Genomic DNA, 17502 nt, shown 5'->3' on the forward strand with positions numbered 1-17502 from the left:
AATTACTGACAAGGTGTGTAATGATTTTTTGGCGCGAATCACTAAAAATGCCCTACGTCTCAGCGCAATCGTTTTAGGAAACTGAACATTATAAGGCTCGCATCTAAGTATTTTTCAGAGGGCAATATAAATTTTAAGACAGAGGTCGACAACCTTTACCAAGTCGCGGACCAGACCAAACTCAGCAAGTACTCGGCGGTCCGTATTAAATTTCCGCTAACTCTTTTTTTATAAAAACGTGTGACCTTTAAGCACTTTAGTATAATAACTCTTAATCAGGGACAAACCTAAATGTTTGATGCAGTGAAAATGAGTCTAGATACACTACAACAAGGAAACAACGGGCGTAGCGCGAAAAAAATGTTTAAATTGGCAAACCTTTAAATTTACAAGAGACGTGAGTACGCATTTTCCAAACACGAAATAAAATACGAACATATTTCTTATGCTATTTTTGTTGCCGATCTCTGTTTTTAGGTTACCGACCTCTGTTTTAAGACGCGATTTAACGAAGAGAACAACGTGCTTACGACGCTTTGGTTACAGAAACGGGATAAAAAAAAGAAAGAGGGGTTTTTAAAAACATATACCAAGAAGTAAACGCAGATTGCGGTAAGCAGATCTGTTTGGAGTGGTAATGGCCAAAATAGTGTTGGATTGCAAGCGCTCTTTGCCATCACCTGGATCGAACGAACACTCACGACTTTTTACGGGGCTTAGTGTATATATTTCGGGTGACAATTTTTGTCGCGCTCAAAATAAGACGGCTCTCTTGTATACAATTCAGTGTACTAATAACAAATAGAAAACTTAAAATATAGGCCTCTATTAATAAGGCTTTCGCGACCCAAACTGAATGGTCCCACGACCCCGTATTTGCGGACCGCTGGTCTACAGAATCCTATACCACAGCGTTGAAAAAAATTATAATGCAACGCCCAATATTTGGGTCCGGCTGTTGGTAAGTGTTTGGGTAAAGTATTATTTTTTAATATTGCTTAACCCACCAAAACCCAAACGCTAACCTGCACTCTAACCAAAAATAACACTGGTCAACAGAAAATTTTAAACGGACATGTGATAGATTGATTCCTAATGTGTTTTCGGGGCCGATTCTAGAAATACCCTTTTTTTCTAGCACATTAGGTTCATTGATATATTCGAATTTTATTTTTTTCGATGTTTTGCTGTATTATCAATAGGCCTATAGGCACATTGCGCACTGTGACTTTAACCAACTATAATGCGACTCACGCATCATCTGTTTTTACTGATATTTCTAAAAACAATATAGGAAAGATCTTTTGTTAACGTTTTTTGTTATTAAGTAGTTAATTTCCACATGTAAAATCACTTCCTGAGCTGAGTATAAATGTTATTTAAGCAAGTTCTCATAGCACTACAGCAGAACAAAAACAAAACGAATAAATGTTCGGTAATGACAGATTTTAATCAGTAATGTTGTTCCTTATCCTTTTTAAGTTCATGTGACCAAAGACCAGCAATAAATCACCACAGATATAAGTTGGACAATTGTACTTAAGCTGACAGGTTTAACAAGAAGACCTGTACCACACAATGCTCTAATGCGAGTTTCACTTCCTCCTCATGGAAGTCTTAAAAGTGTCCCTGATAAAGTTAAAGATGTTGGTGAATGGAGTTAATAAGAACAAAACATAAGTTCAAAACCAATTATGTTTTCCAGATAGATTTAAACAGCATTACTATAGATGCATGTTTTTCAAAATAAAAGTCATAACTGCTTGTATTAGGATTAAACACAACAACAACTTGCTTGAGATTGATATAGTAATAAGACAACGGAAATAAAACTTAGACAACCTACAGTGGATGGTCCTTTTGGTACAACAGCCGTGCTACCAAATGCATCACTAAGAGACTATATAAGCCTATAAGGAACTGAAAGTGGCTAATATCACAAAAGTTAGGTCTCACCCCCTAGAAAATATTTTTGCTATAGGAATAGAAAAGTGGGGTTCTATGTTTAGCACTTTTCTATAAAAAGTTTTCACTACTAAGCTAAGCCAAACAAAAGGAATCTTAATGGAACAAAACATTACAAAAATTCCATAGGATGCACAATGAAAAAGGTGGAATTACGCTATTGGCTGGCATTTAGTGACTGTATGTTAACTTTTTAGAAACGTTGTTGATGATCTGCTTAGCTTAGCATTTAGATGGATTGCATTTTTTGCACACTTAGTTGAACTTATTTCCAGAAAACCTGGGTTCAGTTAGTGACGTAAAAAAACGACATTTTGTGCTAAAAAAAAACCGTCACCAAGGATTTTATAAAGGGGAATAGTTGTCCATCATAGAAGTACTATTGTGCTGAATCGAGTTATGTGTATAAAAAAATTATATGTCAGACGTTTTTGAGACCATGTATCGCAGCTGTGCGTTGTTATCAAAGCGCTCTTTTCGGAAAATTTACAATTGGCGATATCTTTAAAATGTTATGTGCTAGAGAAAAACTAAAGGTATATTCGGAATCAGCGTGAAAAATACATCTAAGATGAAATACTCACATTCTCGTTTAGAAAAAAATGTGAAAATGTGTTGACCAGTTACGTAATGTTCGCTGTGGTAGGATTCTAGACCATCGCCAGATTACTTCCTATACATACATTATTTCTAAAGGCTATGTTATTACCAAGAAAAAGTCAACTTTCTGCACCAAGGCATTAAACAAAGAAACATTTTGCCGCGTAATGAAGCGTAACAGGATTCCAGCCACAAGACCGAAAAAAAAACACCAACGTCGGAATAAAACACAGTTCGGAATAAAACCAAAATAGGGCTAAAACCTAATAGTCGTAATACAAAAAACGGAATAAGACCTAAACCCGTCGGAATAAGACCTAAATGACCAGAATCAGGCCTTAACAACACCAAACCCCACTCCTCAAGTACATCCCTACCCCCCTAATAATTTCAACCTTAGCCTATTTTCTAACCCCAACAATAACCCCAAACATCAGGGCCAAATATCTAATGCCAAAACAGCCCCGCCCTAACGGCGCGAACTAGGACGTCCAAACGTCCTAGTTCGCGACAATTAAGAGAGCAAAAAATACTCACTACAGGGCGAAAACCAATCGTAAAATAAAAAGTTGGAAATGGTTGAATAGAAAATTTTTAAACGGAAAGCGGAACCTAAACTGCCGCAGCAATATTTGCGAAAGACTTTAAGCAAGATTATAAACGAAATACTATCGACAAATGACAAAGGAAAAAGGAATTATAATAAAAAGAACAAAAAATTAAAAGGCTATCGTAATAAAAAAAATTACAATCAATTACACTGAAGGGAAATTGAACACGAACGTAGAAAATGCTGCAGAAACATAAAAAATATATAATGTTAGATGCTCTTTAAGCTTATTTTGAGACCACGTGCTAAGTGTGCAATGGACACAACTTATTTCCACTCAACCACAGCTTGTGATTTAGCGGACTTGGCACACAGCTCGGCGCAATTGTTGTGCTAAACGTGGCATAATAACACCCGGAAAAAACGATCTTCGTTTAGTATTGCAGGTGGTGAAAGGCGTGCTTGTAATTTAGCGCTCGTTCCGTTCATGGAACTTAAAAACTGCGCTGCTGATAGTCGAAGTAGGTATGATTCTACCACAATTAATCACACATATTTCACGGTCGTGGTTTATTTTTTGCCTGAAGTTAACGATTGCACACTGTGGTTCCGCAGCTGGCGCCTGACAGGATTGTCGACGACGCACGTGGCCGCTTTTGCTGGACGTATTTGACTGTTTCTGATTAGTTTTTTTATGACGTCTTGCAATCACCATTCTATGACGTCATACGGTCATTGTTTTATGACGTCATTATTCATTAACATCAGACGAAAAATAGGGGAATTTCATAAGTTGAAAATTCATTACACCCCTTTTTGCTTTTCTGGTTACGTCCCTGATTGCCCCCACCCTGGAAAATTTTCTGCGGGCGCCCCTGCCTACAGGTGACATGTGACGTGGCATGCAATAGCATTGTGATTTTACATTAAAATATTGCCTTTCGTGTTTGTAAAAATATATTGCACAATTTCTCATACAATTTTAGGTCACAAAAAAATTGGAACTGCGCTGTTCTTCTCGACGGAGAACGTTTTTCCATTATCTGTATATCTTCTGGTAAGAATTGTCAAGTACGGTAGCCTACAAGGACAAATAACGCTTTACCATCAAAAGCGGTGGAAAAAGTGATCACGGAAAAACAAAATGTGCACCATTTTAACCACTTCCGGCGCACATGCACATTAAGAGCACATGAAATTCACGTAAGGTGCATTAGATGCAGATTAAGTGCACATTTGGTGCAAATATCGCAAGTGCCCAATGTGCACCTTCAAATCTGCACTGAACGGTGCACACACCGCAAGAGCACATTGTGCGAACAATGTGCACGTTTTGATTTGTGCACACATTACAAGTGCCCATTGTTTGCGCGCCTCATGCTGCGACAACCTAAAGAACGTACAGTTTTAATGTTTCTTTGTTGAATAGAAGAGAAATACAGTAGATAAAGTTATTTGCTTGCGCGATCTTTAATCGGTCCTCATTACTTAATGATGTTTTTCTTGATAAACAAACGATAGCGACTACTCAATTGATCCCTGCAATATTGCACGTCACTTAACAATGTAGTATGAATATATAATCTAATTAGTATTGTTTTATACTAAAAGGCTTTTTCAGAGTTATTTAAGCCTAAAATTTTCAGAAAAAATGGAATTAAATGTAGGTATAATTGAAACACTATCTTCAATAACATTTTTTACATAGTTTGAGATATTTAAATATGACTAAACAATATAAGAATACACCGAAAGCCATCAGACTAGATCACAGTGGTTAACACACATATGTGTGTGCAGATTTCTTTCAATATAATAAAACAATTTTTAAGAAAACTTTTCCTATGACCAATTAAGTTTTTCTTACTGACGTTTTTCTGTAAATCCCTACATTACATGTTAGCCTCTAATTTTAAACAACATGACAAAACTAATTCTCTGTCAGAGGGCTTGATCAAGCGCCGACGTTAAAAAATTACAATAGAAAAATATGTTGATTTTTTTGATGCAATTGTAAATGAAACAACATTTTAATATTGAAGCCATCAACAGTTAAATAAAGTTAGTATTTTGATATAATAATATCCTATCGTTGCCCTATCTTACGGCATTTTTTTAAAAAGGTGACTGTCAGGATCCTAAAATAAAAACATTTGTTTTATTGTGTTTGGGAACGATTATATTGCATAACAATTAGCACAACAAAACGCACGGGCGGGTAGGAACATGTTTACGCAGCGTAGAAAGAAAACAACGCGAGAAAAAACGCAAAAGGGACGTCATTTATCGGTTGGGTATTTGCTGCATGATGCAGATGACGTCGCATCGCATTCATTTCGAGTAAGCGATTCGTAATACTCGCGTTGTGATTGGGCAAGCACCTGCGCAAGTACAGTACTCTCATCCGATTCTTCCACCCAATCACCCAATCCTATAATGTAGAGTTAAACAAAAGATTAATCTTTGAAAACTTTGTATTCTATCCTACATTAAACAGTTAAAAAAAAACAGTTTGTTACATTTTTTTTATTAAAAACAAATTTTAGAAAATTGTGCAAAATAAAGCTATTTAGCATTCAAACCTCATATTTTTTATTAAAATTAAGAGTTTTTTTTAATCGTTATACCATTGAACATAGTTGATTTTAGCAGAGTAATTCAGTCACTTACCTGGGTTACAAAAATAGGGACTTGACATAGAAGTATGTGCATTGCTGAGAGACGAATTTTCCTGTAGAAGAAATGACAATAAACAATCATCATAGGTCGATTCAAATGGCATGTTTGCAAGTTAGAAAAAAAAATTATTTGCCCGGTAAATTTACCTTAAAACATTAAGCTAGCGTTTAAAACAAAGAATAAACACTAACCAGGTAAATATGAAAAGTAGAACTAATACTTTAGTTTGGCAAATCAACGGTAAATTACCACCAAAAGTAGTTACGTCATTTTACGGTTGAAATATGTACAAAGCAATATAATTTACCTATTTATAGGTACTTATTTGAAAAACAAGGTTTGAAATAAAAGTATATTCGTTGCACATATAACAATTTTTAACCAAGCGTTCTACTTTGGACTGCAAATGTTGATTGGGTTGAGAGAGAACATCAGATGTTGAAGATTGTGAACATGAAGGCCCTTTTGAATCTTCAGACCCTGATAGCTGTTGGAAATTATTACTTTTTAATGAATTATATAGTACTTTAAAACCGATTTTTAAAGTAGTCATTTAAATCTGTTTTCCTAATGATCCCCAAATAAACATTCTTGGCCAAAATGCTTAAGTATTTACTAATTGGGAAAGTAAGGAATAGGTTGGAACATAAATTGTTTGAAAGCCTTCATGAATACATATGTAGATTATTTTGTTATTACCAAAAGCAATGGCTTACCATAATGAAATAAATATTTGACAGTACTTTTGAAATTACACACAATAGGTTCCATTTATTCCATTCTGCAATTACTTAGGATAGATAAAATCTGCTTATAACCTGTTTACTTATTCTTGCACTTTCCTCTTGGTGCCGAAGATAGTCAACAAAAGACTCATGAGCAACTTCTCGAACCATCTCATCTTCAGTGTTCTCCCAGTCAGCAGCTTGAAGCTTATCTTCCAACATTTGTTGTTCTAGCAACTCTTGCTCAGATGATCGTTGAGCGCTCTCAAGAAGCATCTGATCTGCAAGCTGACATTTGACTTTACTTTTTAAAACTGTTCGCACAGAGTAATCAATTTGTTTAACATCTGTGTGTAAAAAAAGTGTTTATTATATCAATTTTAAATTACCTTCCAAAAGGAACAGATCTACTAATAAATAAACAGTGCATGAGCATTAATTGTGTAAATTTTCTAGTATTTAAATTGCCCTAGTAAAAATGTTGAAAAAAAAAAGATTAACATCTTCAATATATAACTCAGGGTGGTCCAAACCCAGGCCCGCGACATCATTATTTTTGGCCCACGGGAGCACTGATGAATTATTGTAATGCTGTTGAAGGGTTTATCAAACAAATATAAGTTACGAACGAATAGTTAGCATCTTTGAATATTTTAGTTGTAATTACTTTTTGCGAGTTACACTAATATATTAACCGGGTTTCCACCGCTCAACAGTTCGGAAATATAGAGGGTGACAAGAAGGCCTAATATTTGACATGTGTTAGAGTTAGACCGGCTTTTGAGGGAATGGATAGGTCCTATGGCGCTTACTAAAATGACTGTTTTACGAATATGTTATATTTGCGTTTTTACTGCGGCACGCAAATGTTTCCGTCTTTTTAATAGAACTTAACATAGAAAGTACGACTCTATTTAAATTACTATTTTTGCCACTTTAAACTAAAGAACGATCCAACATATTACAGTTCTGAAAAGTTTTTACACAGGTTTTTTGAAAGTGAAGTCTTCAACACTTGTTGTCAAATACCCATATAATTTTTCTTTTTTGGGGGGTCATTCTTGAAGAATTTGTCAGGGCTGGGGAGCTACTGAAAATGATTTACTCTGGCTCCAGCCCTGGACCTATCAAACAGTCACCCAACGACTGCAACTCAGGCTTGCAACTCTAGATTTTTATCATTATGGTACATTTGCCACACTAAACAGTTTAGTCGCTTTCTCTCTTGTACATAACCAAAGAAAAAAGACTGATCTCAACAAATTACAAAAATTTCCCCTCAGCTATGACTTTCCAGCTCTGCAATCTATCAAACATTGCAATGTAAATATGAATGCTTTCAGGGTATTAGAAAAGACTAGTCATCTACAAAAAAATCAGTCTTTATCTAATCTTTTCATCTTATAAATGCGATTTAAACATTTTTTGCATAGCCACGTACAGCGCTTTGAAAAAGTAAATTATTGTGTGTTGCATTGATGTCCTTGCAAAGTTATTAAAACTGGTGTATATAAAGTTAACAATTTTTATCAATGTATCTTATGCATTTTTTAACAGTAATTGAAAAAGTTTTATAAGCTAGTGCATTTCTGTGAACAAACAGTGTGTAACATTTGCTTTGTGAGCAACTTTCTTTACTTTTGCCTTACCAAGGGTGAGCTACATGGTTAAGGCTCACGGTTTTATTCATAAATCCTTTCATTGTTATTTCACAAATACAGAAATATAAAGGTTGCAAACTTACTGTGTGTGTTTCGTGCGGATACAAATTTTCCGAATTAAAAAGTGTGAACGGTTCTTTTAAGGCTGAAAGGCACTGATGTAGTCTAAATTCGGTCTTATTGCTCAAGTTTGTATATATACCCCTGGTGTGAAGGAGGGAAGACCAAGTCCAACTCCTATGCTTGCTTTGAAGGGATTAATCACAGAGTTGTAATGGGAATTGCGATGGTAGCTTACTCTTATTGGGTCATTGTCTGTTTGGTTTGTTGCATGGAAGATGTTGATTGGTTCTGAAATACAAATATTTTTTAGTTAATAAATAAGACTTTACTAAAAAAGTCTATTACTAATGTTTTTATTACCTACACCAAATGCTACATAGCTTTGTACCAAGTAGGCAGAAGCACCCAATCTGTAGAAATTAGTGCAGTTCTAAGCAAAAAAGGTCTATGACACTTAGGGCAGTCAAGGCCCAAAAAGACTTTTTGACCTTGAAGCCTGGACAATGTACTAATTTAAATTATTGTGTAACTATTCATAAAAAAAAAATTGGGAGAATAAATTTAATAATTTTGGTCTGTTCGAACCTAGACGACACAGCAGCACCCTAAGTCCCTAACTAACCCAAACAATATACAATGATGTTTTAACATTGTTCGTAAAGCGTTTAAATAAATATAGAATCACTGCACACTATTTGGGATAGAGTGCTGGTTAGAATTTGAGTGGTTTAAGTGCCATTGAATTTAATCTTCCTATGCAGAATTGCAAAGTCAAATTAGTGCATTGCCATGACCTTAAGGTCTAAAAGTCAGATTTTCTATCCTTGGATGCCTTAATTTTTGTTGACCTTTTTGCTTGTATAGCACTATTTTCTGACGAATTGGTTGGAAAATAACTTTATATATTTATGTTCAAGCAATTGAGATTATTACAGTTACTGGCAAATGAAAATAAATATAGACATATTGTTACACATTTTAAAATGTTTGGAACACATATTACCAGTTGTATATTGATAAACTTCAAATGATCTGTTGTACAATTCAGCCATTGCTTGCATTTCAAGGTGGTTGCCAAAAGTGTGAGGCAATTTTTTTCTTGTAACATAGGAGATAAAGTCCTCAGTAACGTAGTTGGAAAAAAAATCTGCATTCTTCATCTAAAAATCATCATAAATTGTAGTTTAATACAAACAAAATAGTGTTAAATATAGTCAAACATTTGTTTAGTACAGTGGTTCTTAAACAGGGGGGGCGCCAACCAATTCTCAGGAAGGCGAGATCTCTACTCAAAGCTTTTTATGATTTTATTGGTTTTTGCATTTGTTTGTTGTTAATTCTGCTTTGATGCTGTCCTATGCTTTACATCAAAAGGACACATGTGTAGATAAAAAAGGGTTCATGATTTTGCGATTTGCTAGCTTTTGAGCTACTATGTTTTAATAGTTTCGGCAATTTGTCCTAATTAGTATGGCCTATTTGGGTTTAGTCGAAACAGTGTAATATGATTAATGAAGATCTAAGTTGTGAACCCTCTCCACAAACTGTGTTTTTGCTATCTATAACAACAAAACTGCAAAATTTGTTTGCGCTTCCTGCAAAGCAGTTATTCATTTATGAAAGGTTAGCACCGGGAAACTCATGCTTTTTGTTATTTGCAGTATGGTCAGGTCAGGGGCAGAAATCCAAAAAAGGGAAAAAGGGGGTCCCGAATTTTCAATTTAGAGAATTTCCCCATTTCTGTCTGACATAAATAAATAATAACATCAAAAAATAATTATGGTGTTGATTGTATTGACATCATAAATAGGAAAAAAATACTCAGAAACAACCACTTAACGTCCAGGTAAAGAGAACCTTTAAAGTTTAGGTGCAAAGCGAACATGTGCATTGTCAATACTCCCCCTAGCAGGTGCCAGCTGCGAAACTACTTGATGTGCAATTGTTACCTTTAGGCAAAAAACTAAACTAAGACCGTGAAATAGGTGTCATTGATTTCGGTAAAAATTTTTTTCGTAATTTTAGCAGAGCAGTGACCCAAGTTCCATGTACGGGACTACCCTATTGCAAGCACATCTTTTGCCACCTGCAATACTGAATGCAGAAATGGTTTTCCCGGGTGTTAGTTCGCATGATTAGCGCAACATTTTCGAGTCAGCTAAAATACAAGTTTGAGATAATGTGCTTGAGAAAATAAATGCAGTTGTTACTCAACATCGGTTATTACCGTAGACAGCAAACAGCGACAAACATTAGCTGTTCCGACTCTGCGCTTTTAGCGAGAAAAAAAGGAATACACACTTGCTAATCAGCCAACCTGAATGACTAACGGTGAAAGACAAAAAATATTCTGCGTTTGCCAAAACTGAACATGAAACAATAATATCACCGTTGTCTTTGGTATGATATTTATTTAATATCTATGATGGGAGGGCGCGATAGCAAAAAGGTTAATAACCACTGGTTTAGTAGTTTACCTATAATTTTATACAATTGCATAACAAATAATAACTGATGTTAAGGATGTTGCTCAACTACTCATTATATTTTTATAGACAATAAATTAACAAATAATCTGGAGTAAGGGCTTCAATTTAAACTACGCACCATGTAATCCATGCAATTTCTTCTGGCTTCATCGTGCATATTTTGATCACCATAAACTTGATCCGCTAAAAAAATTTGAAATAGTAAGATAACCTAAGGTGATAAGATTAATTTCTTAAAAAACTTTCAACCAATATTTGCAGCACTGACTTACCAACAGCTCGAAACAGACAGGCTCCATCTTCAACCATATCCTTGATGTAAAATCCTCTGACTTCTTTGAGAGCTTCTGCAAACTTTCGTTCAACCTACGCATATTTTAGTTCTATTATTTCTTTTTTTAACTATTATTTTTTTTGTTGGGAGGGGGTGGGGGTCTTTGAGACTGAAATATACCAAGATGTTTTTTTATACTGCACTTGGTATGCTTCACACTGGATATATTCCTGTAAAAGTTTTCAGAAGGCCAAAGGTAATCCTGTAGATTAAACACGGTCACAATACACTCAACAGGGGTTGGCAGCCCATGATCAGCAGATTGGATCCCCGGCCAATGTACAATATCTAGCCAGCCGTCTCTTTTTCCAAACCCATATGAACATCCACAATAATTTTGGCTATTTAAGCTAACTAAATTTTAATCTTATGTATACATCTAGTATGTTGACGTTTTGAGGAAGACAAAAAACACATTTTTGGGAATGTTTAGATTTATTGTTTTGAAACCTTGTATAGGCTAAATATTTCAAGCCCAATCTTTGCAGTTTCCTCTTAAAAACAGTCTGGGGGTTGATTTCAAAATTGGTAAAAAGTTTATTTTGTTGGCCTTTTTTTTCAAAGATAATTTTTCAACTTCATTAACAACCAGTTGATAAATGTGATGGCGACATGCATTATAAAGTTTTCTACCCATATTGTTGTCTAATAGCTTTGTAGTATCATTCTTTTATAGATTTTTGCTTGCTGTACACTGTACAGTCAAACACAAATGATATCAAATTGTTAGTAAGTTTTCATAACATAATCATGGTGGTTCTGCGCCTTATAACTAGGGATAGAGACCGATATATCGTTTTACCCATACTATAGGCCGATATTTCAGTATGAAATTATAATATAATTTTTCCTGTTCAACAAACAACTTACCTATTTTTGAATGGAAAAAATTGTGTTTTAGCATCCAGCCAAGTTACTATGCAAAATATAGTTTAATAATTATTAAAAGTATATACACTAAAACGTTAATTCGATTTTATTTTCAATTAATTCAAGTTTTGAACATTTCCCAGGTATATAAAAAAAATTGGTATCGTTATTGGCTATCGGTTGTCAAAATTTTAAAAAATCGGGTATTGGTATCAGTATCAAAAAGTGATATTAGTCGATCTCTACTTATAACACCTTATACTTTCTTTTGATGTAACCAGGTTGCCCAAAAGCAACTATTGCAATTGTCAACCTTCTATCCCAATGAATTGCAACATTGTTGGGTGGATTTACAAAATCATCATACAAACTGTTTTATAATATTTAAAATCTGTTTGCAAGCCTTTGAAAGTTGTTGTAACACGCAGCAATATTTTATGTACAGAAGTAAAACTAGGATTTTTGCATTTAGGAGGGTCAGGCCAATTCTAAAGGGATGAATTCAGTTAAGTAATAATCGTAAAACAAATTCTTTTCCTAAACCAATGCACAAATGCAGCTGAAATCTCGTTTAAGCATGCAAGGCACAAAAAATAAAAATGTTTTAGATTGACAACACAAGGTTTTGTCATAAAATAATGCAGTATAAAAAAACCTTTATTTGTTTTAAATTGGCAAAACTTTAATTAAGAGGATTGATTCATTATGCATGAGGCATAAAAAAGAGATTTGAACATTGTTTAAAATAACTGCAGTTATCTAGAATACATTAAAAGAAACTTGGGTAAATTCAATATTCTACTTTGAACATCCTTACTCTTCAACACACCAACTATTTCAATACATTACAATAAATGTACAGTGATGATGTGCAAACAACTACCTAATAAAACTAAGATAATTAAAACCAGCTCACTGCCTACAAAATATGGTTTAAGGCCCACAGTTTGCTGACCACTGGTTTAAGTTGTTACCTCTTCATAATCAACATTTTCTTCACGTTGGCTTGATCTTGTATCACCAAGTTCATCATCAGAGTTATGTCCACTTGTTGGATGGTCCTCTTTATTGTCTAAACGCGGTCGTTGTCTTCTTCTTCCACCACGCCCAGTACCACTTGTTGGAGGAGAAATAGGTCTTTGATCGTCAATATAGCTTTGTTGTGCTGCAAGAGCATGTGACATCAATGGTACTGAACTGGAGCTTGCCCCAAGATTAGCACTAGTAACCTTTGGAGTCTTTCCCCTGGAGTATGGTTGGATGTGTGGGGAAATCCGGCCATGTCTACGCTTAGAAGAAGCACCTCTTTCAGCGTTCACACTGGTATCACAAGCAAGGATACCTGCATTTGATTCCTTTAGTTCGACTTGGGAAACTTGTGGCCTTGTATGAACAAGCGGAACTTCAATTGCAGATGGTGAGGGGTTAACTACAGACGATGAAAAATTTGGACACAAAGGTCCTGAATCTTGTAAATCAACACCTTGTTGTATAGTGTTCGTGTTGTGACCAATTCGAGCCACACGATGTCGTTCATCAGGTGGTGTAATTGACCGTTGTGTGCTGTGATGTATTGGTCTTGATCTTGATGAATGATCAGAAATCTAGTGTAAAAAAATAACCTGATGTTTTGAGAAGAATTTTTTGAAAAATAATCTAGCTATATTTCCAATAAAATAGTATTTCATGTAACGTGGGTTTGCTGATGTCCTCTGACATGGGTTTGCTCGACTGTCAAATGAATTATAAAAATTTGAATTTTTTGTCATAAGTCGTCAGCCATCAGACGTGCAGATTGGTGCAACAGGAGAATTTTTTAGGCCTACATACAACATTTAAAAATAAACAAGGTTTTGCAGCATGAAACACAAGAATTAAATGCAGATATCTTTAAAAACATTGTTTAAGATACCGAGTGGCTGGTATGATGTTCATGGGTAGCTACTTCAATGGAGCTTTTATCTTTCGGAACCTTTTTCTTTGGTAAAATAGTCATATTGAGAGTTCAAATTTAATCTACAGTTAACAGCTAAGTTTTCAAAAGATTTTGTAGGTTAACAAATTAAGATAATATCATCTTAAAAATATAGAACTGCAAACTTAAGTTTAACATAATAGATAGAAATAATTAATATAAGGTTTTCATGCTGACAGGGCATAAATATTTACAGAAATTGCTCAAAAATATAAAAAGCTATGTGTTAATAATGTTAGATGCTTATGGGTGAAAAGGTATTCAATATGCAGTCGGTGATGTATTATAATTGCAAGGTAAGGAATATTATAGGGTTGGGCATTTGACCAGTCAAATAAAATCCGGTCAATTTAAATTGGTCAAATACTATGCACACTATTAAAATGCAATTGAAGTTAAAATAAACCTTGATTTAAATATATGAAACGTTTTGGCTAAAGTACAATGGTTTGTAAAACAAAAACAATTATCTTTTGACCATCAATAAGAATTTTTGCAAAACCATGCCCATCTTGCAAGCAATACTATAGCAGTATTGTAGTCATTTTTACCATTACTACATCCACCAAGTTAAGTCAGCAAGTCTATTAATGAAATTTATCAATAAGTAAATGCATCAGTAAAACATATTTTAACTCCTAGCACAACTTTTGTCGCTATCTGGATTTTCCAAACCCAGGCCCACAGGCCACATGTGGTCCGCAACATCATTTTTGTGTCCTGCGAAGCACTGTTGAATTATTGCAAAACGAAACAAATCTAAGTGACCAACTAACAGTAAGCATACTGCAATTTTTTGGTAATGATCACATTTTTCTGTTTATACCATCGAATAAACCAGTTTCCTATCACTCACCAAATTCGGACCCAGGGTGTGGCAAGAACGCCTAATTTTTGGTATGTGATAGACCGGTTTGAGAGAAGTGCGTCGTATATGGATAAACTATATAGTGCTGCTAGAACGTATTGTTTTACAGTTATCACCGTGACTTGAGGCTAAACGCCCTGACCCTTTCCAAGATGCAATTTCAGCCAAATGATCTGGTTAATAAAACCTTTTTGCGCAAAATGCTAACGTCTATGTAATTTAGCGATTGTGTAGTATGCAACATATCTCATCTGCGAACATTTTTTTACGCTTAAAATGCAGTCTTCTAATTAAAATTTTTGTTAAATACGCAAAATTTTCGCGGTTTGCAACTAGGGATGTTCAAAGTAGAATCCCAAGGTATTCTAGAATAATAGGTTTCGAATCTAGAATAATGAATGCAGAATAGCGAATCCTAGTATATTTTTATTAAATTGTTTAGCCTCGATTTTGTTTGGGGAAGGGATTAATCTTAATCTGCCGTACAGGGCCCACAATCACATCCATAAATCGCCCAAACAATTTACTAACAAAAAAATCTCTCATATGTTTACCATTCTTAACAACTGTCATTTGAAGTAGTTGTAATATGTCCACTGTCAAGTAAACTGTAATATGTCCACTGTCAAGGTTGTTGCTTAAGAATGTTAAACATATGGGAGTCCAGGTTGTTGTAAAACTTATATTTTTGCCTATAGTGAGTACAATGCAACACTGCACACAGAACTATTTAGCAATTCGGCCCTGTTTTTTAAAGCATGGTTGGGTCTTAGTACTTCTTTTTTTTTAATGTACTGCAAAGGATACAAAGTTGCTATTGACATAACGAATACTTACAATTACGCTGCGCATAACTGCATAACCTCGCTGAATATTGGCCTAAAGTTGACCTTACCCTACAGCGCACTTTGTCGACGGCAAGCACGTTTTACAATGTAAGGTTACTTTTGGATTTAACGCATTTAGGAAAATTACAAACTCCGCAACTGGCATTGCACGTTAGTCGCTCGCCCAATAACGCTTGATTGACACTTAATTATTAGACGAACGTTATCGCGAGACGCAAAGTAATTGGTCGCCCGAAAAAACGCCGACACTGCACTACGAGGTACATTTAAAGCAAGCACTATACACCGCAGCGACAGGCCAAGTACCACACGCGATTGTTCAATTATGCGCAACAATCGGCGGTAAAACATTAAATTATACTGGTTCCAATTACCCGAAATAAAAATTTACAACGTTTGAATTCAATATAAGTATTTGACAGGTTAAATAAAGTGCGGTCATTTGACCGGTCAATTGACAGGCTTGCCAACACTAGAATAAATTAGGGTTTGGGCATATTCTTAGGGTTGACTGAAAAAAACCTTAAGTTGGATAATATTTAAAACTGATGCCCGGTAGATAACTCTATTTTGCCGAACTTAAATCAAATATAAGTTATAGCAAACAGTTATTTGTCAAATTTTACAATTGTTTTTTGATAATGAAATCCTGTGACATTTTTGTCCCAGGGATTGTCAACATTATTATTTGGATTTGGGTGCGAGTTAACATTTGGGTTTGGTTGGGTCAAGTATTATTATTAGATTTATTCTCCTATAAAATAATTTAGACAACAAATTTTGTTACTGTAATAAAAGTGGTAGGAATGTAGACCCGCTACAAATTACCGTATTTAAATATGAATATAAATATTTCAAATTGCATAAAGTTAATTAAACATTTACTAAAAAACAATTAGTGATAAACTTGGTGACAAGACTTTAGTATGATTAATACGTTAAGCTTTATAAGTTACCTACATTCATTCAAATTAAGATTTCCTATGTTTAGCTAACTTAAAGATTATTAAATTGACAAGACATTAGTATGATTAATACGTTAAGCTTTAATAACCTATAAGTTAGCTACACACGTATGGCAGATCGTGCAAGGCCGAAAAAATCTGTGTGACCGGGTGCAACAAAGGGCAAAAAAGTACACCTCGTTTTATGATTTTAGGAATGCATTCTGTATTGCATACATTGCACTGTAAACGTATTCCGCACAAGCGTTTTACATATTTCGGGTGCAGTTCAGATTTTTTCGGGGTGCACTTTAAAAGAAAAAATCTCGCGGGTGCACTTGCCATACTTTCCACAGTGGGCTACACATAGAAAATCTAAACAGCAACATAACAATTCATATAACAAAACTTCCACAGTAAGTAAAGGTTTGATAACAAAATTCGGCGCTGGTCTAGAATCCTACCACAACGCACACTATTTGGGTTAGGGTGCGGACCGTGCGGGTTAGCGTCTGGGTTAGATAATAATACTTGACCCACCCACACCCAAACGCTAACTCGCACCCTATCCAAATATTGTTCGTTTTTAATTGTGGTAGGAATCTAGAGCAGCGCCCAAAATATATTACAATCTTATAGAAAAAAAGGCTTTTAACAGCGTACACTGCAGTTTGTTTGCGTTAAATTTTGTCTAGTAATTACGTTCCATTTTAATGCTTTTGTGTCTATTTGTTGCACTGTGATTAATCACCCATGACGCCCAAGCGAAAACTAAAAACGTTTTCTTTTTAGAGGAAACAACGAATAATTACATGTTAAAGTAAATTGACAAAAAACGAAAATCAAGTTTATTTAAACGATTACATGATACAAATAATTAAAAAACTGTTCTATTGTAAAGATAGTGGTATTTAGCTAATCAAATTGCCTT

At 34.8% G+C, this 17502-nt stretch overlaps 1 protein-coding gene across 3 annotated transcripts; it reads right to left on the bottom strand.

Annotated features, from left to right (window-relative positions):
• Positions 1-5324: 5324 nt before the first annotated feature.
• Positions 5325-17251, bottom strand: LOC146145106 (OTU domain-containing protein 5-B-like). Of its 3 annotated transcripts, none has more exons than XM_083389758.1 (10): positions 13849-17251; positions 12911-13540; positions 11005-11098; positions 10851-10915; positions 9247-9403; positions 8383-8531; positions 6613-6807; positions 6189-6281; positions 5786-5846; positions 5325-5546 (listed from the first exon to the last, which is right to left on the bottom strand). In XM_083389758.1, exons 1-10 carry the CDS (start codon positions 13930-13932, stop codon positions 5395-5397), a joined length of 1680 nt encoding a protein of 559 aa, XP_083245884.1. In that variant the 5' UTR covers positions 13933-17251; the 3' UTR covers positions 5325-5394. The 3 variants fall into 3 exon arrangements, 2 of the variants coding, with proteins under 2 accessions (XP_083245884.1, XP_083245883.1); XM_083389757.1 differs by having other exon boundaries at positions 6177-6281; XR_014498696.1 differs by having other exon boundaries at positions 5500-5546; positions 6102-6281.
• Positions 17252-17502: the final 251 nt, after the last annotated feature.

Source organism: Ascidiella aspersa, chromosome 5, assembly GCF_963924565.1.
Source record: "Ascidiella aspersa chromosome 5, kaAscAspe10.2, whole genome shotgun sequence".
Taxonomy (NCBI): domain Eukaryota; kingdom Metazoa; phylum Chordata; class Ascidiacea; order Phlebobranchia; family Ascidiidae; genus Ascidiella; species Ascidiella aspersa.

Coding starts and splice junctions, on each gene's coding strand:
- LOC146145106 (XM_083389757.1), bottom strand. CDS start 13,932: ATGACTATTTTACCAAAGAAAAAGGTTCCGAAAGATAAAAGCTCCATT. Junction 9,404..10,850: donor GAAATTGCATGGATTACATG/GTGCGTAGTTTA, acceptor GATGATTTTTAG/ATGAAGAATGCAGATTTTTT. Junction 5,547..5,785: donor TCCCTATTTTTGTAACCCAG/GTAAGTGACTGA, acceptor TCTACATTATAG/GATTGGGTGATTGGGTGGAA.